We start from the raw sequence: 27859 nt of genomic DNA, 5'->3' as shown, positions 1-27859 counted from the left end.
ACAGCTTTAAGGAACAAGTCAATGTGACTCTGACAGACACAAATTAAGATCAGTAAAAGTATTTTTGTAAAAAAGGCACTGGAATAGTGAAAGTAATCATAAATCTATGGAGGAGAGATGACATCAAAGTTGTCATGACTAAAACTACTTACATTATTAATATTAGAAACACAGCTATTAACTCTAAATTCTATGTCATTAAAAAGCATATTATCGTTATTTATTTTATTATCATAAATATTTAGAAAATGATTGTATTCATTGTATTGAGCAAGATCTATATACTCATCTTGATAACTTGATTTGGTATAAGTCTTAGTTGAATAGGAATCGTAACTTGGAAAAGATTTGTCATCTAAATTATAAGGTTTGGGCTGAACTAGATCTATCGTATTAGGTTTATATGGTTCTATGCTTGTGTGGGGATAGTAATGATGCTTGAAGATAGGTTCTTCTAGTTTGGTTTCTAAGTACAAATCTTGGTGTAAGTGAGATACATTATTATTAAGTAACAATTGACTATCTGGACTTTGACTAAGGTTAAATCTGCTATTACTATTACTACTATTATTACTATCTTCGTTTAACATATTTCCAAAAGTTGGATGCCAGTATTCCTCTGTTTTAAATTCTTTATGTATAGTACCACTGCCCAGATCCAATAAAGTTGGTGGACTTCGAGCAACGTCGTTCTGATTTATTTGATTTACGTAGTCTGGCTTTACCGGTTGATCCATTTGGAATATTTCTTCCGGTTGAAATAGATCAGTTGAAATATTCGTGAAGTCATACTGATGGTTACTCAGTGGTTGTTCCATAGGAGCTTGGTAGTGCTGAATTGTTGGTTCTTGAGCCCAATATGTTTCTGGCATGTGCTGTTGTTGATATGTATTTGGAGATGTAGGAAATTGGCTGATATTTGGTAGTACCGATTGTTGGTAACTGCAGATGCACTCGAAGGGAGGGCAAGAACAATAACCTGAAACAAGTAAAAAATGAATTTTACTAATTTAATTTTTTATATTCCTAAAAATTACGAAAAATGTAAAGACAATTGGAAAATACTGCAAAAAAGATTTAAAACATTTTTGCTGGCTTGACTTGAAATATTTTTGCAGTAGGCTGCACTAAATTATTTTTCCCATTTTCGGGCATCTTCCACTAAGTAGCTTTTTGGTACCTATAACTCAGAATTGATTTAAATAAAAGAAATATTAGCTCTTTCTTTTAGCAAAACCCTTACCAAACTCGTTACCAGCAATTGCTTTATAATCTAGCATCCATAATAAAGTTTGGATTTTTAATGCAGCTAGCAGGAGCGTTTTTCCAAGATTATTTTAGCACAAAAATTTGTCGATATTAATTTTTCTTGAAATATTGTATGAGTTTTTTTTGAAGGGTTACTGATATCTGGTGTTAGATCTATTATCTCTTATTCCTACTCCCCATGTTTTTAATTCATTAGTTTATATTATGTGTTAAGTATATGCGTTGTATTAAGTGTTGGTATCCCTTGTAATTTGAGTAGTTTCATTTTGTGTTAACTCACACTCATTTACGATGATATTTAATGAAAGTTCTAAATATTTTTTATACCCAAAATATTTGTAAGCACTTATTACATTAATGTCTGTTTTAAATTTCATTTAATAAATTTAAATAAATTAATCGATGGAGGAAGTAATACGGACACAAAAGTTAGTGGATACGTAATATCAATATGATATGGTACTTATGTGTTAGAAAAAATCACTTATGTATATTTAATCATATAATTAGAGGATTTAGCGGAGATTTCCTATTCTAAGTAATAAAGGATGAAAACGAGGTACTAATAAAAGGAATGACCATTTTCATAAATAATCCACTTTTAGAAACTGGACTAAGTTTTTTATATCAACATGTTACAAAAATGCCCTGGTCACGAGTAATCCTCTACAAAATTTTTACTAAAGTAAGAGTTACTAAAAAAAGAGTTACTAGTTTTAATATTATCCCATATAATCAGATGTTTAAATAAAGTCGAATTTGGGAGCAAGATACCGACTAAAACACACTTTTTTTGTTTAAATATAACAAAGAGATGCGTTAGTTTTGTTTACAGTTTATATATGAGGTATTTTACCTACCTTTCTCTGCTTCAGTTGTTAATAAAGGCTGGTTAAGAGATCTTGAAACTTGGTTGGTAATTTCTCTACATTGTCTTTTTGGTTCTCTTAATGACATCAGCTGAAACAATATTGGTGATATAAGTGATAAATTTTTTATGGTATATTAAAATATACAGAAAACAAGAAAAACTTCCTAAACGTCTCGTTTGAAATAACCACGATAAACAAAACATCCCTAATGATTTTCATTTCGGTTATCAAATATTGTCACTCAAAAGACGCTATTTATAAAAATATTTGGATCAAGCCCATAAGTACAGCTAGTCAAAGTGCTCGGGACGCCATAAATGCGAATCGGAGTGTAATCACGAATGTGAGACACGTCAAACAAAAAATCGTCAAGAACTCCTAAATTTGAGGATTACTAGGTCAGAATAACACATTGTTAGAGGTAATCAAGTTTATATGTTATGTATCAGAGTTAATATGGTATGAGCAGGAACAAAAAGTGTATTAATACTCATACGCTTATTAAACGCACCTAGCGCATCATAATGGCCACATTTTACTTTTTTTCAACTTGTCTTGAGTGAAATGTTTTTAATCCTTCCTCTCAGCCTCTCTTGGCTATCTCCCGTTTCTTTCGACCCCGAATGGCTATTAGGTTTCTGAGGGTAGACGGGTCACTATATTTTCTTCTACTAAATACTCTTCACATGAAGACCACAACGACGATGAAGGCGGATAAGAAAATTCGAAACGACGAATTCGGTGAAAGTGAATTTTAGGCATGGTATATATAGAATCATAGAGACCCAGTGACTACTGGTATAAGTAGTTTCCTCCTACTAGTTAACAGCTTCTGGTGGACGAGTTGATAGGAGTAAGGGCAACCTCTTGTCCTAGAGGCGAGAAATTACCTTTAAAGCCGGATGAATCGAGAATGATCAACGGCGTGGAGGTTCGAACAGCAACGGTAAACTACCCTATTCAAAATCTGTAAGATATCCCTAGAACAGTCACCATGGCTATGACAACAAAAAACGTAAACAGCACTTATCATGGTAATAGGAATCCGAGATCCATGAGAGGCATAAACCACAAAGATCACAGGGCCTCTCAGGTCGTCAGCAAGCGACACCCCTGTAATATGCTAAAGAAAACACCTAAACAATGTGCAATTCAACTCTAAACACACAAAAGAATAGTTATATGGAATGTAACTAAAATGAAGAAACCGACAGATCAATCAAAGGGTTTATACCGATAACGAACAGAATTTCACTGCCGTGCAAAATAATCTCAGATATGAAGACGATATAATGCGAACAGCAGAGAAGAGCAGCAGATTTTGGTTAATCGCACTACGCAGTACTGAGAGAGGTATGGAATGACTCTGAACACAAAAAAAATGGTGATTGTCAGTTAGAATAAGATTGAAGGCGAAACAATCTACATTTAAGAGAAAGTACACAGATACAATTACTTGGTATGTGAGCTAAACGAACAATGAGACTATAACCTTGAAATAAAACGACGCATTGAGTAGGTCAGAAGCGCTTTCAATAAAATGAAAGTAGTATTATGCAATGGAAAACTGGAAATATAAAGTAGAACTAGAGTATTGAGATGCTACGTATTCACTGCATTTTTATATGGAGTTAAAGCCTGGACAATTACGGACGCATCTGAAAAAAGACTTGCCAGTAGAATGTCAATGTAGAAAATATTATGTACACAATACGTAACAAACATGGAAATATTAAGAAAGATGAAAAAAGAAAAAAAATACTCAACATTATGAAGGAAAGAAAAATGAGCTACTTTGATCACATACTAAGAAATAAAAAATGTGAGTTGATGCGAATGGTTATACAAAGGAGAGACGACACACGTCATGGTTGAAAAATTCAAAGCAGTGGAAAAACAACAATAGAACTTTTCAGAACTGATGCAGACATAGTGTAATGGGCCGTGAGGATCGCCAATGTCCTTAATGGATGAGGCACATAAAGAAAAAGATTAAGTTAGTATGTTCTCTATCAGACAATGACAATATTAAAATCATAATAGATTATTAATTCTAAAGTAAAGTATTAGTAAATGTAAAAAATTACAAAACTATTAAAAATATAAACAGTTGGAAGGGGAAGAGGAAAAGTATAAGTCCCCATACAAAATATTTACAAGAGTTTTTAATCAACAGCATCCAAACAAAAATGTAAGCTAACAACACGTACAACATTTCATTGACAGGTTTTAAAGTCTAGGTATAGTTAAACAATATTATACGAGAAGAAAGTCGTCCAGTTCGATATTGAAAGGTATTGAAGTTGCAGTTTTGGGTAAGGTTGAGATGGATTTCATTTAGATAAAAGTATCCAAATCTTCTGGTGTTTTACGCACTAAAGTTCATAAAATTTTAAAAACTCATAAATTTCATCCATATAAAATGACACAAGTTCAGATACAAGATATAAATTTAGAGTTGAAAGCCGTAACACCCTTATAAACTCAGCGCACCATTACGAAAATTTTAGAAGACGACGAAAATCTGTTAAGGGTAATTTTTCAGCAAGATAGTGACTGGTTTCCTCCTCAATATGCTATTTAGGTACGAAATTCTATGAATGATTGTTAGAACGAGGGTTTTCCCGCACGATGGATTAGTCAAAGAGGTGCAACAGAATGGCTTGTTAGATATCCAGCTTTCAATCTCTTAGATTTTTTCCACTGTGGTCATTTAAAATCAACCGTTTACGCTACTAAGCCCGAGAATACATAAGAACTGTGATAAATAATTATAACCGAATGACGGAGAATAACTCATAAGGCCTTGATAAATATAAGATCTGGGTTTGAATTATTGTATTATTTTATGGAAGTTGGTGGATGTGATTGAGTAAATAGTAGGAGTATTGGAGGCTTCTACTAATTTTAATTTGTATCCTTAAAAAAATAAAAAAATATTTGGGAGCAACTCCCATATTGGGTTAAAGTTGGGAGATTATTTTGTATGAAAATTTGCATCTCTCAATATAAACCATTTTTACATTTACATTTATTTTGCCGAGTTTTATGAGAGTACAAATTTTTGTTGAAACACCGGTATCATATCGTTATAGTATTTAAACAAGATCTCGACAAATATTAACCGTGATTAATGTAAATAGGTAAGTAAAAGAGTATATAAAATCAAGAAATATAAATATTGCTACACATGTGTAATTGTGATTAAGCGAATGATACCGTAGGTTTCGCAGACAATATTCCAACCAGATACATACACACACTTCTGTGATAAGCCGATCGTTGGGATATGTGTGCAGTGGTGGCAACATAAATTTTAACAGATGATCGATGATGAAAAACGGACTTAATAGGAAAAGTTCTATAAATAATAATAATAATGATATTGATAATGGCATAAATATGGACGATAGATAGCCTCGTAGATAAAGCATTGAGAATTCCAACTAGTTTGTCAATGTTTTGCACCTCGAGGCGATTTGTATTGATAATGACAGGTTGGATTAAATCGAAGAGCACTTTCTTCTGTAGTCTATAATTAATTTTGTGTGGTCGATTTATCATCACCTCTGCGGCCTGTTTATTTTCAAAATATCGATGACTAGAGATGGTCGATCACTCATTTCGAACAAACCTCTTATTAGCGTTAGATAACTCGATTATTTACTATCACTAAACGTTTAATTGTAAATTGTGAAAAGTATTTGGTTTCGGGCACAATCACGTTTGGATTATGCTCGTTGGTCGCTGCTTATGCAAAATAGGCACAGATGCTGTGTGGTCTATTAATAAGATTTCGGATACATCTAGAATTATTATTACTGAAATGCCGAGTGTTTAGTAAATATGCTATTGTATACAGGTAAGCTTTTTTATTCTATATAAAAACATTTTAAACAGTATAAAAAGTAGAAACTTTATGTAATAAGAAATATATTAACAAATAATTTATTTCTATCCTCGTTTTTGGAAATGCATGATATAACAGTTTTATGGCAGAAGATTACAACGATTTATACTGTTCAAAGCAGAAAAATGATAAAAATCAATATCTTCTTATCTCAGATTTGTACAAGAATTGATAAAAAAATATGACAATCCCAACAAACTTTGAATACAACATAAAATGCAGCTGTGTTAGAAAAGCTTTGCTATCAATAATTTTCAAATAAAGTATATACAACTATATAATGTATATATATACATATATATATATATATATATATATATATATATATATATATATATATATATATATATATATATATATATAGAGAGAGAGAGAGAGAGAGAGAGAGAAATGGTTTTGAGATGTATAAATTATTGAAATCCAGATTTTAGAGTTGGAAGTTAAACGATATTATTTTTTATGTATTTGAGAAAAACGATTGTTTCATTTTTATATAATACTAGTCTCCCTTTATACCGGTAGCGCAGCTCTGGTATTATAGCAGGATAGTCTGTTATCTCTTGGATCTACGGTACATAATGTAACAGGGCCAGTGCTACACTTAAACCGCCTATTATTACCCCTGGTTTTACCCAAGGTACTGATTTGTTTCAGGCTTACTCTACATGGAACCTGTAGATATTTAAAAATTACTAAAGTCTATTTGTTTGCAACTGGCAGCTCATTACAAATGCAAATCTTTAAATAGAGATCAAGGGTCAATTTCACCGCCATAAACCATTGCCGTACGGATGTAAATAAAATCGATAAGGTTTTTATTAATTCGTATGGTTTACATATGGGGCTGAAAATTGGATCATAAACAAGAAAAACAGCAATAAGATAGTAGCAACAGAGATGGAATGCCCGCGAAGATGCTATATATATATATATATATATATATATATATATATATATATATTGAAATGATATTATTTAAAAAATTAATTTATAAGTTACACATTAGATAATATTAGATATTTGGTTATTTTAATAAGTTATATACTAGAGAATTTAATAAAAATTATTTATGTGAGGGCATTTTTAAGAAATTAGCATATAATAATTGTAAAAAGTTGTATTTTAATGTTGTAAATATATTTAAGTGAGCCATGTGCATAGGCAACCAACTATACAGTAAGTGACTGACAGAAATTAAGAATTTTAAGAATATAAAGTGGGGTTATAATAATAATGTTAGTTTAAAATGTTTAATTTATATATATTTAATGATTTAAATGTTTATTCTGATCTGAAAAGCCTAAATGTCAACAAAATTATTAATAGAACATTAACGAATTCTCCAGAATGCAGAATTTGACCTGTTTTTATGTTGGAACATTCTGGAATAATGATTATGTCGGTGGATCGAATAGATATTTTTTTCGAGAACATCCATATAGAAGAAATAGAACTAAATTGAACATGATTTCTTACCAGATGGTTCTGGAAGATTGAAAAGATATAAATACCCGTGATTTGGATTCAAGATGGCAAGTTATTATAAAAGTTAGTAGAAGATAAACTCATTTAGTTAGTGAAGTCAATTGTTCAGAATTTTCAAGACAGTCAATCAGTTACAAATAGTCCAATTGTTTAATATAGTGAGTTAAATGAAGATTAAAAATTATGCATATATTTTAATGCACATTTATAATGATACACAAATAATTATAGAAGATTAAAAAAGTATATTAGAAGAATATTGTAAGAAATTAAAATTATATTATGATTGGAGATTAGTATAAATCAACTTATAATAATTGGATATTGGTATATTGAAAAGAAGAATAAATATAAATGCTGTTTTGCTGGTTTGCTTGGTGGTTTATAAATGCTGGTGAAGAAAAATATATCTTAAATTGGTAGAAGCTGATAATTGGAAAAAGTAATTTCACAAAAACAAGGATAACCGAAGTACGAAGACAGTCAGTGGTGATTAGAATCTATATAGTGGAAAACAGTTCATTTAGGCATTCAGTGAAAGAAAGGTACAAAATTTTGTTAATATAATTTAGTTAGTGTCATAACAATTTCAATTTTGAAGATAGTTTGTTTAAATTTTACATTGTCTATAGAATTTAATTAGTTTTATAAGAATATCAATTTAAAGATAGTTTATTTTAAATTTACATTGGTTAGGTTAGATATATATGTGTGTTTCATAATAGTTATAATAAAGATAATTAAAAAAAGTACTTACAAACTAATTCTTTGAGAACCGCGATAAAAACCCTATATTATTAAAAATACTCATTGCTCATCATTCAAATAAAAAATATACATCATAACAATATATATATATATATATATATATATATATATATATATATATATATATATATATACATATATATATACATATATATATATATATATATATATATATATATATATATATATATATATATAACTTACCAAAACGTAAAACGGGACACTGACATTAATGAAGTGACATATAAAAGTTGATATCTGATATCTCATGGTTTTCTGTCATTAGTGTATAATTATTTTCATATGGGCGTATCATTGATGTTTTCGAAAAAGGTAAAGTGGAGATATGTTATGACTTTAAGAGCTTTTTATGGTGTTATATCTATTATTATTTAAATCAGATTGAAATATATTTTATTTAGGTTTTGTGTATCTTTTATGTCATTTAATGCGTTGGAATTTCTTTTTATTTCTATTGACTCGTGTATCCCCCTCTTCTTGTTGGTTATTTCGGTTTTTAAAATTTTGATGTTTTCGAAGTCAATTTTGTGCTTCTTCTCATTTTCATGTTTTGTGAGCGCAGTGACATTGTTCTTGTCATATTTGTGAGAACGAATTCTGGATTGAAGCAGTTGACTGGTTTGCCCGATATAGACACCTTCACATTAATACATGGTATCTCGTAAACAACACGTGATTTTTTGAGTTTTGAAGTTTGTGTTTTTAGTTTAGTGAAATATTTCTTTAAAAGGTTGTTTCCTTTGTGGACCACTGTTATGTTATGTTTGGTTAGAAGATTTGTCAATTGTTCTGATAAACCTTTTATATATGGAAGAGTTGTAGAAGTAGTTTTGATACTACTATAGTAGATACTACTATATACTGATATAAGAAGTCTGTAATTATAATTCTTGCTGATAACTCTATACAACTAACAGACCCAGAATACGGACCAACTGCAATAAAAAAAGCAAAAAATGCCCTTCGAAAGAATGCATATCCCGAACATATAATCGAAACTATTTTCAAATCAAGCCTTAATAAATTTTACAACAATACAAATAACAATAAACCCAACAGTATCAAGAATGATTTAATGATTTTAACGAATTTGACAAATTATCTTTTGGGGTATCTGCCTACCTGCTGATCGAGTAAGGGAAAGTTGTGACGAATTTGATACCGTCATTTCTTAAATGTATGATATCAATAAGATGTATCTGCTTTAACATTAATTTTATTTAACATATAAATCTGTCCCTTTTTCATTCTCCAACACTGACCCATGATTTTTATACGTGTTGGGTATATAATCCATGGGCTTGTATTGTTATTTATATGTGAACAGAGTGGACTCTTTGGAAAATAATATCTAAAACTACATTTCAATAGAAGAGGATATTATTTCAGTGATTTCAGTTTGACCGCCTTACCTCCTGTTTGCAGATTAGTGAAGATTTGCTTTTATGATGAGCTACCAGTTACAAAGTAATAAAGTATAGATTTTCTCCCTGGTGCTGGGATTCGACCCCCAACCTTCTGCGTGGAAGTCTGATACTCTACCGCCTGAGCTATCCGGCCTGCTAGGAATCATGTTTATCAATCTCAAAAAGCCCATTACAATATAAGCACTATAAATTCAATAATGGAATGCTTGGCAAGCAATATCCATATAAAGTCAATTCCTATAACATAACTTGAAAAATGGTGTTAAAGATGTGTTTAACTTTATTGGCGTGCTTTGGAGGACGTAGGGCTAGGACGTCATGTCCCCTCTCCACCGTGTGATTATGAACTGCATGTGGTAATATATTCGAGTACATATAAGTAATACATTCGTCCTTTGTATACACAGTAGGCTAATTGATAAAATTATTATTTTTAAAAGAAAATTATGACGACGTCTCCTGTCAAACCTGGCTTTCCGTGAAGGTTTGTAACAATAATTTTTCTACATTCTACATACATATTAGTAGATTATTATATAGTTAAAATAACTATAACGCAAGACATATTCGAACATACTACATAATACAACAGCTTTTTAACTTACCTAAAAAAATGGCACCCGTTCACAATTTTTAATGGTTATGTTATAAGACAGTATAATAACTTTTAACTTCATAAGCACTATGAAAACTTAGTTCAGTAACCGAAACATTATTTAATAATTTAAGTTTTCCTTTGTTTGAGAAAATAGAGAGTAGATCTTTTACCTTCTTCCCTATTTATAGCAGTTTTTCAAATACCATCTTCTCTCTTTTATGTTTTACATGAATAGAGAAAAATTACCGATGGTAACACATATCTATATTAAAGTAATTGTGATATAATAGATAACTCACCTTATTTCCTAATGCTGCCTCTTTGGCCAATAAAACAGCTAATCCTCTAACTCTCCTACCACTTCCTAACGTTCTTCTTGCTTCAGAAGTGCTTTTAGCTTCAGGTTTTGGGTGATCGTGAACACCCTTGGCCTGAAAGAAAATCGCATGCTCGGTGTGCCTCCAGAAATGAGTAACTGGGTATCCGCAATGTCCTCTGCATGGTTGAATCTCTAGACGACCCGTGCATTGTCGATTCGGACAAGGTTTACCTGAAAATTCAAAATTTCCTTTTGAAATGAAAAATTCCTTATCTCCTGCATGGCAAGTCCTTGTCGCTAATAGTGAACGCCTTATTGATCTATAGGACCGATGTGAATAAGATGTAACAAACTATCGTGTAGATCAACTAAGAACATGGCATAGGTAGTGGAGATCTGCCATTAACTATACACACGCACACTTAAACAGTACAACCAGTCTCATTATATAGTGATATTTGTGATGTGACTATTGCGCTTCCCAATTTATTATAGGGTCCGGCGGATATATGGTACAGAGGAAAAGTGTTGTGTTGGTGATACCTTATAGAGCTGGCGAAGTCTTGAGAATTAGAGCCTTGGCACGATATGGCCGCGGCCGCACTGCCGTGCCTGACAGTATTTCGCCCCAATTCGTGCAAGTTAACTGAAGATAGAGACAAAAGAAAAAATATAATTGATCCAAAGAACTTAGAAGTAAGCAACTTAGGCTCTTACAGGCGAACATTCAGCACTGTAAGGCAACTTCAGCGGATCTTACTGTTAATATAAGAAGATTCAATGTCGCCTTGATATAGGAGCTATGGGTATACCAGAGTCAAATAAAAGGTCTGTTGTATGTTGGAAGGAGCAAGTTCGAGACTTGTATAATAGTCAATGGAAGATGTATAATAAGCCAATCGCCTGAAGCATGACCAGTAGAGAATAGACAGAATAGACGTCTGTCTATTGAAAATCAGGTGTATAAAACAAAACAACTAGTTGTATGCTTGAATACAATGTATAAATGCTGTATGTATAAATGAACGTTTGGCAATATATACAGAAGTATTCACAAAAGAGTAGTATGCCAAAAAATACGTTAATATCAGGAATGTGGGCAAAACTAAGTTCAAAAGCACCTGTTATAATGAATAGAATAAAATTCACTAACATATCCCAATATCATATTAGTGAGTGAGAAAAGAATTTTGGAAATTGCAGCAATTAGATTTAAGGTATATTTCTTGCGCATATACCGGAAATACTGTACCAAGAATTCTATAGGCCTAAATAAAGCTAATTTATATCATATAAAACATTAAAAAAAGTCAAAAAAGAAGTTAAAAAGAGTGAAGGTAAAATTAGAATTAAAAACAAAAAGATAATGAAAGTAGATACAGTACTATCATCCAAAACGAAAGAAGGTGAATAGGACAACTACCAAAAAGATGAAGCATTAATTTTTTTTAGAAGATTGCTATTGTAGAACATCAAAAAGTTTATTTTTAATATTCTTAGTTATATAATGAAATGCTTTAGAAATAACAAATGTACCTTGCTGTTTTTTTCGAGCTTTGTCACATATAGCTGGTCTTAAATGCACCTTTTCTCCAGTGGATAAGGTGCATCTTAAAGAACAAATAAGGACACCTAAGCAACTTTTCTTCAAAATATGGACGTTGTGATTGTTGGTGTTCCTCATAGCCCATCCAGAAGAATGTCTTTTGGCTTCTTCGCTATCAGCTCGATATACCAGACGACAATGCCCATCTGCCCATTCAGAAAAATGGTCAAATTCTTCTATTCTAGGGATGGAACTGTCGTTGATGTCCCAGTCGTTTGAGTTGGAGTAGGCCCGGCACGTCATGCCAGGTGAAGACGGAGCGTGACTGTAACAAGAAATATTATTATACAACTGTTGTGTTTCTTTTTAATCAAATAAATAATCTTATATTTTGGTCTTTAAAAAATCGTGCATCCATTTTTACCAACAAAAATTACAAGCAGAATAAAATTTTTTTTTGGTAAAAATAGAGTTACGTTAAAAAAGCGTAAATTTTTTTATGAACAGAATCTATATAAATATGCATTAAAGTGCATAAAAAATAGTCGCTACTTGTAACACTGTATACCTGTAAATGCCTGGAAGATAAAAAAAGAGGCTAGTTATGTAGAAATCAGATATCTTACTTTTTAATACATGAAATACACATAAATTATTGTATCAAATCAGTTGTTTGGCACAGGCCCTTGATAGCACAAATATAAATATATTAAATTGAAAAGAAGAATTAATAGAATTAAAATGTGTTTAAATTGATGTTGGATATTTACCGAAAGAATAGATACGACCGGACAGAAAAAAATAAATGATAACTTCCGATTACTTGATATGAGAGCAGAATATCAAAACAAACTTGATCAAACGAAATCTGGGACTACTTTAAATCAGCTCTGATGGTGAATACGAAGAGGATATGTAAAAATATAATATATAAGCAAAACAGGAGTGGGTAACGGACGATACCCTTGATATCATGAATAAACAAAAAACTTTTAATACTAAATGCGAACAAAAATACGACTGATTTGAATACGAATACGGACCATCAATGACGAAATAAAATTATAAAAAAAAATTATAAAACAAAATGTGGGAAACTTAGGAGCTGCAACAAAAACGACATCTTCAATATACATACAAAGAATTAGTGGGATAACAAAGATGGAATCGACCCATTACATTATACGATATGAAGGGCAACATAATAACAGATAAACAAAACAAACTAAGTGAGGAGGAATGGGACGTGATTATACTATCCGTGATTTATTCACGGTGATTTAGAAATCACCGATAACTACTCTTCCTTGCCAACTGATTTAAAATTAAAATTCTACCGTCACCTAGGAAAGAAACCTGAAATACCAACTGACATTTCAACCTATGAGTCAATCATGTTTTGTTTTTGAAACGATATGTTTAATTAAAAATACTAGCAATATTAATTAATATATTAATACATATTAATTACATAGATAATTAATAATACGAATATTTATTATTTTTTTCGCAAAATTGACAAAAATCTTGGTTGCTGTAATTTAAAGGTAAGATTTATTTTGCAAAATAATTTAAAGCTTTATGTTAGTTTATATTTATTTGGTTCATATGCAAAAAGGTACATGCTGGTTTTTGTACGTATATCGATTTCATAAGACGTCATTTAATTTTTTTAAAACTTTTTTTAACAACTCGAGAAATATCGGGTCGACTTGGGATTTTAAAATATTTGTATAATTATCTGTCTAAAATAAAATAAAATAAAGTAAAATTAAATAAAATCGAATCGAATAAAATAAAATAAATTAAATTAAAAACCATGGCTCTCTGCGTAGACGATAACTGCGATAATTCTTACAACATATATCACTTTTCGATTTTTTAAAACCTTTTAATAAAATATAATGATAATCAAAATGTAGTAATTTAACATAAATACAAAATAATAATAAATGTAAATAATAAATAAATTCTCTTTTATATTTAACAAATTTTAAAAATTACTAAAATCATTAAACAAAATTTTCAAAGGAAAAATTAAGATTTTTCAAACTTTAAAGAACTTAAATGTGTGTTATTATTATAAAAAAAAATTAACAATTCAGTAATAAGCAGATATAAAATTTCATTAACCCACATCTCCTTGGTTATTGGTCCGATTGGAGCATGTGATACGTTAAATGAAAGGGAAGAATATCACGAATATATTAAGATAAAAGAAACAAACAAGGCGACAACCAAAAGGATATTACACAGTGTCTTCATTATTATTGAAAGTATAGTTATATAAGAGAAATCATAGGGCACTATGAATAAAAATAGTTTAACTAAAAGACAAATTTTGATTTATTGACTTAAAGAAGGCCTCTTACTGAATACAAAGTAAACAACTGATCGAATCCTAACATGCGACATAGCAAATAAAAGGGGAGGAAATAACGAATATATTAAGTAAGGAAAAACAAATAAGGCGACTAAGGGGCACTACACAGTATCTTCATTATTAATGAACGTATAGAGACACGACATACGAGATATTATAGGGTACTTACTATGACTACAAATAGATTTACTACCAAAAGGGCAATATTTACTAGGATTATATGCAAAAAGTTTATTATTTATTATTTTAAAAGTTTAATGACTGACTGTAGATAACAATTGATTTGGTGGCATGCGACGGGAAAAGTTACTAGTATATGTATATTATATATATATATATATATATATATATATATATATATATATATATATATATATATATATATATATATATATATATATATATATATATATATATAGATATATATGAAAATTACTGAGTTCTCGGGAAGAACCGCGTTGAGAATTTAAAACTCGACGTTTGGGCACCCATTTTGGAGCCATTATCAAGAGTGATACGGTTCGGTTCGAGTTCGGGGTCTCAATCTGCCTACTCCCCTCACTCGAGACGTACCAGTATCGTGTTCTATATTGCAAGAACTGTCTCTCGGCACTGAGGTCTCAATCTGCCTACTCCTCAGTGTCGAGTGATGACACTCACTCGATACTCGGAGTAGGCAGATTGAGATCTCAGTGCCGAGAGACAGTTCTTGCAATATAGAACACGATACTGGTACGTCTCGAGTGAGGGGAGTAGGCAGATTGAGACCCCGAACTCGAACCGAACCGTATCACTCTTGATAATGGCTCCAAAATGGGTGCCGAAACGTCGAGTTTTAAATTCTCAACGCGGTTCTTCCCGAGAACTCAGTAATTTTCATTTATCTGACCGCGGAAACTTATCCGAACATATATATATATATATATATATATATATATATATATATATAGATATATATATATATATATATATATATATATATATAGATATATATATAGATATATATATATATATATATATATATATATATATATATATATATAGATATATATATATATATATATATATATATATATATATATATGTATATATATATATATATATATGTATATATATATATATATATATATATGTATATATATATATATATATGTATATATATATATATATATATATATATATATTAATTTGAATCACATTTCATTTTATTTTTAATTATATTCTTTTGATAGTTACTTTTTAATAACATGGAAATATTGAAATAAAGGAAATCAAATATAACTGTTTCATTATTTTCCAATTTTTTATTTTCTTCAATAAAAATTTATCATTATAGCGGTTAGTTGTAGAATAATCATTGTTTGTTGCAATTTCAATTTTACGTTCTTGTCCTGGACTTATTTCGTATGCCGTAAGTGATGCTTTAGAAGTGAACATCTACTGAATCAACAATATAAAGATTTATAATTAGTAAGATCTTAGTTTTAAGCATAAACCTCTTCATTCGTACACGAAAGCTCTAGAATATAAAAAATTTCACCATCAATCGTAGAAGAGACTATTTATAAAGAAGACTTGTATTTCCTTTGGCCATAAAAACTGCAAAAATAAATAATTTATTTGAAGACTATCTTTAAGTCATTCATTGGTTCTTATCTTTCTGCATTCACAAGTGGAATCGAGAGTGAGATCCCGGTCTACTACAAACTAATTTATTTACATTTGACCGGCAGTCGTCCAGTCGGCCAGTATCGTCCGACGCGGCGAAGTGCCCTCTGTGCCGCCAGATCATTCGATCGGATACAATCGTATAATTAATCGAACAGGATAATTGTTGGGCATGCGACGACGAACTGGCTAAGTTACGATTGTTTAATCGTCAAACACTCCAGGGCTTTTTCGAAGAGAGGGTCAGTGCTCAGATCAACAGAGTTGGATTTACCTTTTTCGCTTTTAATTTTTAAGAATACTTACTTACGTTCCTCACCGACTGCTAATATGTTTGTTTAATTATTTTATCCACTTCTTAAGTTCTGCCTATTTTTTAAATGTTTTTCATCTGCCTTACCATATAAATCTACCGTTTTTTTAAATCTTAGCTCTATTATCTTATTTTCATCTCTTTTAATATGGATTTTTAGTATTATTTCTTACTACGTATAGTAATAATACATTAATGAAGTATATATCAAGAACCAGTTAGAAACTTGAAAATGGATGAAGATAGGGAAATTAACGGTACCGAAAAATTCAAATAATTATGACTCATAATTTCTAAGAATGAAACTACTGATTAAGAGATAACTATCAGATCAACACAGACAAAAACATACATTAAACAAATGAACGGGTTACTATGAGAAAGACAGGTTACCATAAATACAAAGTAGAGAATATATTAACACCTTGGTACGCAGTGTAGTGACTTACGAAGCAGAGAATTGGGTAATAAACAAAGAAAATAGGTCCAAAATTACAGCACCCGAAATGGAGTTCAGGAGAAGAAGCTGTAGAATAACAAGACTGGATCGTATTAAAAATGAGGAGATAAAGAGAAGAATGGCAGTAGAATAAGACATATCAAGCTACATTGAAGATAGAAACGACTAGAGACGTCGTTAATATAGCGCTTGAGAAGACATCTGGCCTTAAAACTACCCAGAAAAATTAAAGTGACCCTCTATAAAACACTAATAAGACCAGTACTAATATATGGAGCAGAAATGTAGTCACATAGAAGAACCAAGAACTGATTAAACGTTTCAACCGAAAACACCAAGAACAATACATGGAAAAATAAAAGAGAAAGGTTTGTGACGCAGATAGAGGTTTTTGACCGAAGAGGGCCGATGGGACAACGAGCCAGAGAAATATCGAGACTTAGGTATCAAGACAAATTAGTGGACGATTCAAAATCTATGAGTTAGATCATGTAGAAGAGTTTCCAGAAACAGTGGTGAATGGAGGACTGTTTTAAAGAAGACTTTGGCACATAACAAGACTTTCCATGTGGTTTGAAATGTATTAAACATTTGGTATTGCTTTCCTTAGGTAGCTTAGCTTTCTCCGTAGATGTTTTAGTTATTGCTTTGGAAACCTCAGAGTCTTCTAACATTATTGCCACAAAATTGTCGCACTGCTCCTGTAGTGAAACTTTCCCAAGTTAACATGCTCCTGTTCTAACTTATCTGCATCGTACCGAAGACGACCAATAGTCAGAAATACGTATATACGGGTGCTTTCAATTTCATACACATATTTTATTATACTTTTTTTCCTTTGTTTGAAGCTATGTCGATACCTACTTACTTTATTCTGTCCATGACCGCAGTTCATTAGTTCCTTTTCCCAATTTTTTTAAATTCTCTTTATAAGTTTCACGCAACTTTTTCCGTGATCTTCTTGTTCTCCTCTCTGTAGGGAGTTCTTTTACCCATCTCCGGTTCGCTATTCTCATCACGTGTTCTAACTCTCTAAGTCGTTTTGCTCTAATAGCAAGAATAGTTCTGTAAGTACAACCAGGTTTCCTTAATTGTATTTTAAACCATATTTGTAGACAAGCAATTTAGTTTCGTTTGTTAATTGTTTTGTTACAAGTTTAACTTTTTCAGATATATGCCTAGATACTTTGCTGCTATCATTCTGATAATTTACTAAACTGACAACTTTCACTTCGTATTTTGAATTCCACACGACTTTGTTTCATTCTATTTGATCATTCATCTTTTAAGTAATTTTAAATTATTAGCAGTTTTATTTATACTCGTATGTGACGCAAGATAGCTTTGTCCGAATGTGACAGATTTGATTAACAGGATAGTGAGTAAGTCGGCAGTATATAATAAATATGTAAGAGTACCAATTTCGCTGCCTTATGGTCCACCAGAATTTACTACGAATAAATCAAACTCGACCTATGTCAGCAGCGTAATTCGTTTATAATCAGCATATATATTTATTTTAAGTAGCTTTAAATTAAAAACCTTATGAAAAATAACTAACAAAATGCAGATATTAAAAATAAGAATTAAAAATTTAAAGAATATCTATCCAATTAATCATCTAATTAATAGCAATATTAAATCATCTGTTAAAATTTTTATGACACTTCTCGTTTTAAAATAATTTCATATAAAGATAATTATTATTTTTAAACATCTTATTTAGTTTATATTTTGACATATCTGTCAAAAGTAAACAACGTATGCAACGTTAGTAGGTGGCGTTAGGAGCAAACATAATAATTTATTGAAATATTTTAATATAATATAATTTGATTAAAGTAAATAAATAATAAAGTTACTTTATTTAATTTTAAAAATACAGAAAATATAGTGTAAACTTTCGTGCTAGTCTACTGTACTGCCTACTGTATTATCTTTTTTTTCTATATGATGGTATAAAATAATATTTTTAAAAATTCATCATCATAATCAATGTTTTATTTTTTATCTAGTTAATTGTTGTTAACAATTGTGTTTATATGGGATTAAGATAATTAATTGATTGTGGCTTAGTTTATTGTTGGTTGTATTCAATATTTTTATATCTTCAAATATGTGGTCCTACTGTTTATTTTGTTTTTTTTATATACCCATAGGGATTAAACGTGGTAATTTGGTTTCATTATATTGTGCTGATTCAATATTATTTTTGTTTTTTTGGTTAATTACTTAATTTATGATGCCTATGTACATATTTGGTTTTTTTGTTTCAAACAGAGTAATGATATTGAGACAAACAGAGACTCAAACAGAGTAATGACAAATATTTAACGATATAGGAAAAGTGGATGTACAGCCAGTTGATACGTTGATTTTTTTAGTAACAATCTTTTGTGAACTAACTTGAAATAATTTTATATATCAAGTACATAATCACATTGTATCAAATATTTGAACCATGATTCAGCTTTCGTTGTTGTTTATGGCCAATTTTTAAGTATGTAAGGTAAAAATCTATAAAATTTAAATATAACTGCCCTATTTACAGACCTTTTTTTAAAGTATATGAACGTTCACAAAACTAGATTTTTGTCTATTATTAATTTAAGTTTCTCATATATTCAGTACCAAAAGGTTCTGCCGGTTCTGGCAGAGAAATTGGTACCATTCAACAGAGATTTATTATTTAATAGTGTTTACTTCCTCAACCTCTTATTTAAATTTTATATATCGTTAAACGCGTGGTAAGATGTAGTATTTTTCTTTAAAAAAGATAAACAACGATAACTTGATGTAAAAATATGGAAATGTTTATTGAAAAATATAAAATTAAAATTCGATTCGTTCGTACAAAAAAAGTAAACAGAATGGTGAAGATTTTAAATAACTTTTTCATAATTTGATTTTTTTCTATGTATTCCTGCATTTACTTTCTTATTAAAGGCTGTTAGTAACTGTAAAAAACCATTAACTTTTTCTATTCGCAAAAAATAGCAGTACATTGTTATACCAATAATTGTTTTTTGTTTAATCTGCTTTTGAATTATATAGAACATAGAAAGAACTATTTATCGTATTAAACTTATTCTATTATATAGTGATGCTAAAAAGGAAATAGGGTACTACTGGGATTCAAACAGGGGCTAGAAAGTGTATATAGGTGAACATTGTAATGTATCGAAAAATGTATTCTCCCTTATAGGTAATCGTTATAAGCAAATTCGAAATTTTGTGAAACGGTTTAAAATTAGATGACCGAGAGTTACCATGCCCACCCAGGATCCATACACCACTCGATCAGCTCGAAGAGTGATAGTCTATCCTTATGAAATCGTGAACTGGAGATATGTCAGTGTGATAATAACTATTCCGAACTTTAGTAGGAACTTAGATAGAAGGCTCTTTAGGGTCAATTTAATATCAAGAAGTCCTTGAAGAAGTATTTTACTTCACTGGCTTGGGGACGGGAACGTCGAAATTGACAAGAAGAGTGGAAATCTTAGTCTCTTCGCTTACGAATCTTGTTGCTATTCCAATATCCTTTCTTTAAATTGTGGGTGGAATTAGTTTTAAAGAACGCCTAGACTTATTCATTTTAAGCAGGAATATGATCAATATAATATATTTCCCTTCGAGAACCGTCAACCATTGTGGCGGCGAAAGTGTTCATCGTGATCAGTCGTAGATTACTTTTGTGAGGTGAGCATGACCAAATGGAAACTAATAACGGCTTAATTGCGGATATCAGGTTAGATACAGATTTTATTAACCTTCTCTTGGCACGAGAAACTCTGCCGAAGGTGACTAACCATTCTGTAGCTCATCGTAGGACAAGACTGGACTAGAAACATATAAACAAAATGCCCAGAGGCCGAATATGAACGGCAAAGCCTGGAGAAGATTTAACTACATAATGAAGTAAGGCTTCCAATCAAAAGCGACTCGAAACTAGATATTAAAGCCTCTTCCTATTCGAAAGCCTCAAATAGGCGATGGGCATACACAAAAGACCATTTGGGTAAGAGTGTAAAAAGGACTACGATGCATTTTATCTACAACTTTATGTAGAATTACGAAATTATTAAGAAGAAATCAAAAATTTTCTTGTCAATATATGTCAATACTTTTTTGTCGGCGATAATTCAACACCACACAGTTGTAATTATAAGTGTAGAAAAAATTAAGTTAGTCTTCAGTTGCAATTACTCCCTAAGTCTTCCTATTTTAACTTAATTAAAACAGAATATTGAGATGATTTTCGAGAGCCTTAGATAAATACGAAATAAACCCTAAAACTAATTCTAAGATATCTACTCTCTGAACTGTAGATGCAAATCAACACAGATCGGCTACGGGTAGTATGATCTATTAAAAATAAAATTGTTTGATTTTTAAAATAAATGAGCTGTTACAAGGAATTTTGTAATTTTTGGTGGTTTTTAAATTTTTGTATTCAAATTTGATATAAAACAATGTCGAGTTGATGGATTTTTTATTATATCGGATTTAATGGAATCCTTTAAGATGTGGCTATAATGAAGACTACTAAAGACAGGTTCGGTCGACCAAACAATACAAGTTGTTAATTTATAAAATGCCGCAAGCTGGAGTACTTCATATGAGGCATACTGAAAAATAAACTTTTACATCTTAATGTACAGGGAAATAGCAAAAGGCAAAAAAAGAATATCATGACTTCAAAATTGTACGGTAAATCGAGTACATAATTATTAAGAGTTGCTGTGAATTAAGCCATGACAGTGAATATGGTAGCAAACATAATATCCAACGCTCGACAACGGTCATGGAACTAGAAAAAGATTTTTGGTGTAAAATAGATGTACTTATATTAACTTACTTTAAAATAAAGAATTGTTTTCTACCCAATTTAGAATAAAAACGGGATGTGGGACTCCTGGAATGACCGAGGAGGGGAAGCATAGCTTTCTTATCGTCATCATACGAAGCAATGATTTTTAATTTAGTTCAATTTAACTCAATACAATTCAATTTGATTCGATTTTATTTTAATTTATTTAATATGAATTTATTTAATCTTAGTTTCACTAAGAAATACGCATGAGACTGCGTACTCGTAGTGTGTGGTCGCGCAATCTGTAGTTATATTGCGTTTATTTTGTTTTTATCTTTTTACACCTAGGCGCGACCTATTGCATCTCCTCCTCATCTATCCTTTATCCTTCGTAAGGATGTGGTGACGTTACGGTATTTGATGAATGGTTGCTATCCATTCTTCTCTCTCCTGGGCGCGGTGTGCTGCCTCAGGCAGAGAGTTACCGGTAGCGCACTTTATTTGGTCTGACCATCGGAGTGGCGATCTTTCTCGGGTTCTTTTACCATCAACCTTGCCCTTAACCACCAACCTCTCCATGCCTTTCATTCGTCTGGTAATGTATCCAAAGTACCTCAATATATTTTGCTTGATGATTGTGGCAAGCCTAGTATTGATGTCGACTTCTGTCAATATTAAGACACTTGTGCGTTGTGCTGTCCAGGGTATGCGCATCATTCTACGATATACCCACATTTCAAAGGTATCTCATTATACGTCGTGAGTCGGACTTTTTAATTGTCCAAGTTTCTGACGCATAGGTAGCGATAGGAAAGATAAGCGTCCGTGCTAGGCGCAGTTTCGTGTTTCTGGTTATGTCAGTATCTTTCCAGATTTTAGTAAGTTTGACCGTTGCTGATCTGGCCATTGTAAAGCATCGACGTATCTCTTCTTCGCATCCACATTGTTTGTGATAACAGATTACTAAGTAATTGAAACGGCTTACCACTTCAAACCCCGCTACGTTTCGTATTTTCGGCTGGTTATTTCTAATTCGATCGATTATCATTACCTTGGTCTTCTATACATTAATTTTAAGTCCATATTTACGACTAATAGTATCTAGTCTATTCATGATGTATGCAAGGTCAATTATTGATGATTTTAGTACGAAAGTGTCGTCAGCATAGCGGAGATTGTTGATTTTTCGGCCTCCGATTGATATTCCTCCTTGCCGTCCATCGAATAAAATGCGCATGATGTGTTCGCTGTATATATTGAATAACGTGGGAGAGATATTACATCCTTGACGAACACCGGCTTTTAGTTTAAAATTATCGAAGTATATGTTGTTGACTCTTACGTGTCCTGTGTTGTTTATATACAGTTGTTTCAGTAGGTATATTAGATGTTCGGGGGTACCCATTTCTCTTAGTATTCCTCATATTTTATGCTATTTTACATTATCGAACGCTTTCGAGTAGTCGACGAAGCACAAATATGTTTCTAGATTAAATTCTCTAGATTTTTCTATAAATGATTGCATCTATTGCATCTATCAAAGCATTAAAGCTATGTTTCCAATATCCCTAACTTTTGACTAGAAATTTATTATACTTGGATCCTTTCTCCAATCATGTAGTTATAAGATCTTTTTGTGCAATAACTCCTTTGAAGTACGATGAGATTTGAATAGATTTCAATTTCCATTTAATTCAAATTCAAAATCACTACTAAAATTTATTTAAGATTTGGTAGGTAATGTTGATACTCCACTAATGGATGTTCCAGTTCTAGTCTTATAGTATCTAGGTAGACCTATATAAGTCGCGAATTATTACCTACGAACAAACATACTTCGTGGTGCACTTAAAAACGAGTGACAAATATCCCCTGGAGTATGTTTGAACATTAATTCGTGAAGAACCTCTGAGAATCGAAGCCATGGTTCAAACTAGAGAGGACAGCACCTGATATTAACAAATTGGTTTAGTATTATCTCATGTAACTTTTCGCACTTTATGTTATTATTACTTATTCTATAATTATTTAATTAAGTCAAAATTAAAAAAAATAATGTACCTATATTGTGTTCCAGAAACGTGATAATGAATTTGATTTTAAATATTACCAGGCGAAATATCCAATAAATTCATGAGGTTTATTAACGAAAAAAGCACTGGGGTTGCTATTGGCACAGCAATATTAAGTAAATTAGTACCATTTATCGATTGGAATACGGCATGGGGTTTGAGACTGCTGGCCAAGTGCATCATTTGTCGTTGACCGTCTTTGTTTAATTGACATAATAGTCAATACGTACATGGTTATACATAATTATATACAAATATATAATTTGTGAAAGATATTGATGATTGGCTAGTGTTGCGTATTTACCAAATTCCTAGTTCGTGGTATATTGAAGCTCAAAACAGTCCTATACGGGTCAGGAATTCGCTAAACCGGGAGTGAAGAGTTGCTGACATATTGTGATATCAGTAGCCATAAATACTTCAAAGGGTATTAAACCTAGATCAATTCTTACTGTTAATCTACGTTTGTTTAGTAGGTATAATTAAACCTGTATCTAATCAATACGTTTTTATCAATAATTAGGTAAACTTGTTACCACCTCTGTATGGAGTGTAAATCTGAACGAAAACCATGATGAATAATTACAAACTCCATAGATCATTTGAATGATAAAACATAATTTAATGTCAATTAACGATGCATAATTTTTCTTTTATTTGTTGAAAACTTTATCAAACTTGGACAGTAAGTAAAAACAGTTATTTAAGATCAGAATTTATTAATATTTTAAAGCAGCCATTTTTTATTCACCTGTGTTTACAATTGAACAGACCCTAGTAGCGTCAGCTATTAGGCATATGGTTAGACACTTACTATACACACAAAATAAAATAAAAACTGGCATTGAAGTATCTAACCAAAGAAGTCAGAAAATGTGGGAAAAGCTACAGTTCACCAACTCATGATAGATTTTGAAGAAGCGTTACATTTTAGTTTCAAAGAAAATTGGAACCACTTAACTAGAACCAGCTTTCAATTCCAACTTGTCATGGCAAGTTTTTAAAAAGATGTTTTTAATCATTAGTAACATACTCTTAAAATTGTTATACCATTGTTATCTTGGCTCAGCATTTGTCTATAGGGACAAAGATCTTAAAATTGGAAAATATTTTGCAATTGAATTTTAAAGCTTTTAACTAAATGACTCAAGGGTGACAGAAAACATTTAGTGAATGATTACATAGCGGAATTTCCTCTACATACAATACCTCTACAATAGGTATATGGATCGAACAGTTTAACAGTAGAGGAGAAGGTACAAATATGGGCTATGCTACTAATATGGGCTATCGCAATTAATATGAGAGGCGGCATAAAAAGGAAATCGAAAGTTCTTCTGACAACGATAGTGAGCAGGAATTTGAACCAGCTGGTGAAGATATGGATTTGGAAGAGATTCCTGGTGTAACGGATCCAGAAAATACGGATGTAAATTGTATTTTCTGTGACGGAAAATTTTGTGACGATTATCGAGGTGAAAAATGGATTCAGTGCCTTATGTGCAACTTGTGGGCACATATAGATTTTTCTGGTGCAGAAAGAGACGAATATGTGTGTGAATATTGTACAAAAAAAAATTATAAAATAAAAATAAAAATATTTTTACTAGTAGCCCATATTTATAGCACCTTTCCGTTTCTTACTAAAATGACACCGTGAGTGTTCTTATGACATTACAGAAAAAAATATCTTACTGGCAGAAAAACAAACTAGCACAAAAGAGCAAAACAATTCTACATGCCAATTATGTAATTTGAACTTTTTCGATCTAAAAATAGTCAAGATATTAGCAATAAACAAAATGGTAGCCCATATTTGTACGTTCCCTTCTAGTAAATATTCTTACTGCTAATGCGTGCAAAAGTTTTCATTCATGATTTAATTACCTAATTTTATGACGTTCATCAAGACATTTTTAAATCCATCGAAGTATTATTAAGATTTTTAAAAGCAACAAAAGCGAAAACTGGAAAAAAAATTAAATGCATAAATTAAAGTGGACAAATTCAAGTAAAGTACTAATACTTTTTAAAAACAAGAAACTATTTTAAAATTAATAATGTTCGGCATAGCTACGACGTGAATTACAAAGAATTTTCTTTTAATGTATAATTCTCATCGTTATCCGATATCTCTTGCTCTGTTTCCGTAGGTAACGCTGGTATGCTATCATCTATCAACCATATACAACTCTAATAATATATAAGGTATATAAAAAAGCTAAGTGCCTTTTAACAAAGGTAGTATAGTTTACATTGTGAATTTTTGATTTCCAATACCTACCATTGTAAATTCAAGGTTGAAAATATTTATAATCAAATTATAAATTGTGTCTGGTTAGGTACAAGAACAATAAACAAAGAACAAACTAAATATACTATAAGAAATTTATTACAAAAGCAAAAATAAAAAGTTTAAAGAATAAGGTCGTTAAATTGTATAAAAATATCACAAAAACTAATTATTAAAAAAGCAAGTAAAACATTATTTGACGCAAGTCTGAGTCATCGATAGACGCGTGAGCCTGCTAGACTAAAACGGATTCAGAAACAAAACATTTTACGACTCAACCGCTTTTCCCCTAGCTTCTTCATATTGAAGTTTTTGAATAACTTCATAAACCAATTTTTATATTTTTAACATTAATAATTCAAAGTATTATTTTTTTAATATTGTAGATACCTATATCTGATTGAGTAATTAATTATTCTGACCAGCACAAGACTCCACCCTAGCGTGTAAGTACAGATCGGGTTCCCGTCATAATCGACTACTGATATCTCTTACACTACAAATTACTTGGAAAAAAATTAACGAAGCGGAAAAATGTTCAATCTGATAAATATGTCACGGGTGGCGACTACCACATACGCTACAATAAAAGAAGTTGAAGAATATACATATACAAGGTGTTAAATTTCTACTACACTTTTGGTATCTATAAAAACTTTGTCACAATGGAAATCTCAATCCGTATATATTTCGTAAATAGGTACCTACACCTAATATTTTGAACGTTAATAAGATTCGTGTGCGTAAAATAATTAGATTTTGTTAAATATTATTGCAATAATTTGGTACCTATAATACTGGCGAATGTACAACAAAGCCTATAAACTTAATAATTTTGATTTGATTTTAACTATCTATTAAAGCTCATTAGTCTTTATTGTATTTTTAGACATTATCAATTGTTTGAAGAATTTTATGTATAGTTAATCTTGTTTGTAACATTATATAGCTTTACCCTTAATAGAAATTAATATGAAAAAGAAATTTAAAATGATTAAATAACATAACAAAATCTTTTCTAATACAGAAATATTTCGTATTAGAGGGATAAATAAATTATGTTACCACTTTATACGCATACAAAACAAAAATGTCAAAAATTCAATAGAATATTGCATTAATCAATAAATATTAGTAAGAGTTTTAAAAATCATAAAAAGTACTTACAGTATTACCATATCTTTCCACAGACACACTTAAGGGGTAGTCAATGCACAAACAATTAAAAAACAGTAACAAAATCCATAAAAACTATCCTTTTAGATAAAGGTACGTCCGTCGTGTGTGTCGCGCAGTAAAACACAACTTCCCTTCTCACAGGACGCACAGTTCAATACTGAAACGAAAACCCCCAGAGTCCTCTGAAACGACCGAATCCGCCCCTTATTCCCCACTTAGAATGTTTTACCGCGCCTGTGCCAATAAATTTTATGCTTCTTGCATAGTCCCGCCTACAACTTCCTGTATCTAGCACCTGAAATATGTGGGAAATGCGATTGGTCGGTGAAAGTTTTTTGGTTCAAATAGATTGGAGAATTCTTCCAATAGTGGGTGGACGAAGCTACAAGAGAATTCCTTTTACCGTTGGGTATTTGTCAATATTTGAATTAAATAAAACGGAATTTCTATAATAGGTGAG

The 27859-nt window shown here is 31.1% G+C and overlaps 1 protein-coding gene across 1 annotated transcript; it reads right to left on the bottom strand.

Annotated features, from left to right (window-relative positions):
* LOC140439858 (uncharacterized) lies at positions 1 to 27546 on the bottom strand. Its single transcript, XM_072530017.1, has 5 exons — positions 27388 to 27546; positions 12206 to 12540; positions 10650 to 10900; positions 2130 to 2229; positions 1 to 979 (listed from the first exon to the last, which is right to left on the bottom strand). Exons 1-5 carry the CDS (start codon positions 27396 to 27398, stop codon positions 105 to 107), a joined length of 1572 nt encoding a protein of 523 aa, XP_072386118.1. The 5' UTR covers positions 27399 to 27546; the 3' UTR covers positions 1 to 104.
* Positions 27547 to 27859: the final 313 nt, after the last annotated feature.

The sequence above is a fragment of the Diabrotica undecimpunctata genome, chromosome 1 (assembly GCF_040954645.1).
Source record: "Diabrotica undecimpunctata isolate CICGRU chromosome 1, icDiaUnde3, whole genome shotgun sequence".
Taxonomy (NCBI): Eukaryota; Metazoa; Arthropoda; class Insecta; order Coleoptera; family Chrysomelidae; genus Diabrotica; species Diabrotica undecimpunctata.
This window is presented reverse-complemented; position numbering and strand designations above follow the sequence as displayed.

What these genes read in the sequence shown, in the direction of transcription:
- LOC140439858 (XM_072530017.1), bottom strand. An exon ending in AGCTCGAAAAAAACAGCAAG is followed by an intron (nt 10,901 to 12,205) that starts GTACATTTGTTA and finishes TTGAATTTTCAG; the next exon opens with GTAAACCTTGTCCGAATCGA. An exon ending in AACAACTGAAGCAGAGAAAG is followed by an intron (nt 980 to 2,129) that starts GTAGGTAAAATA and finishes TACTTGTTTCAG; the next exon opens with GTTATTGTTCTTGCCCTCCC.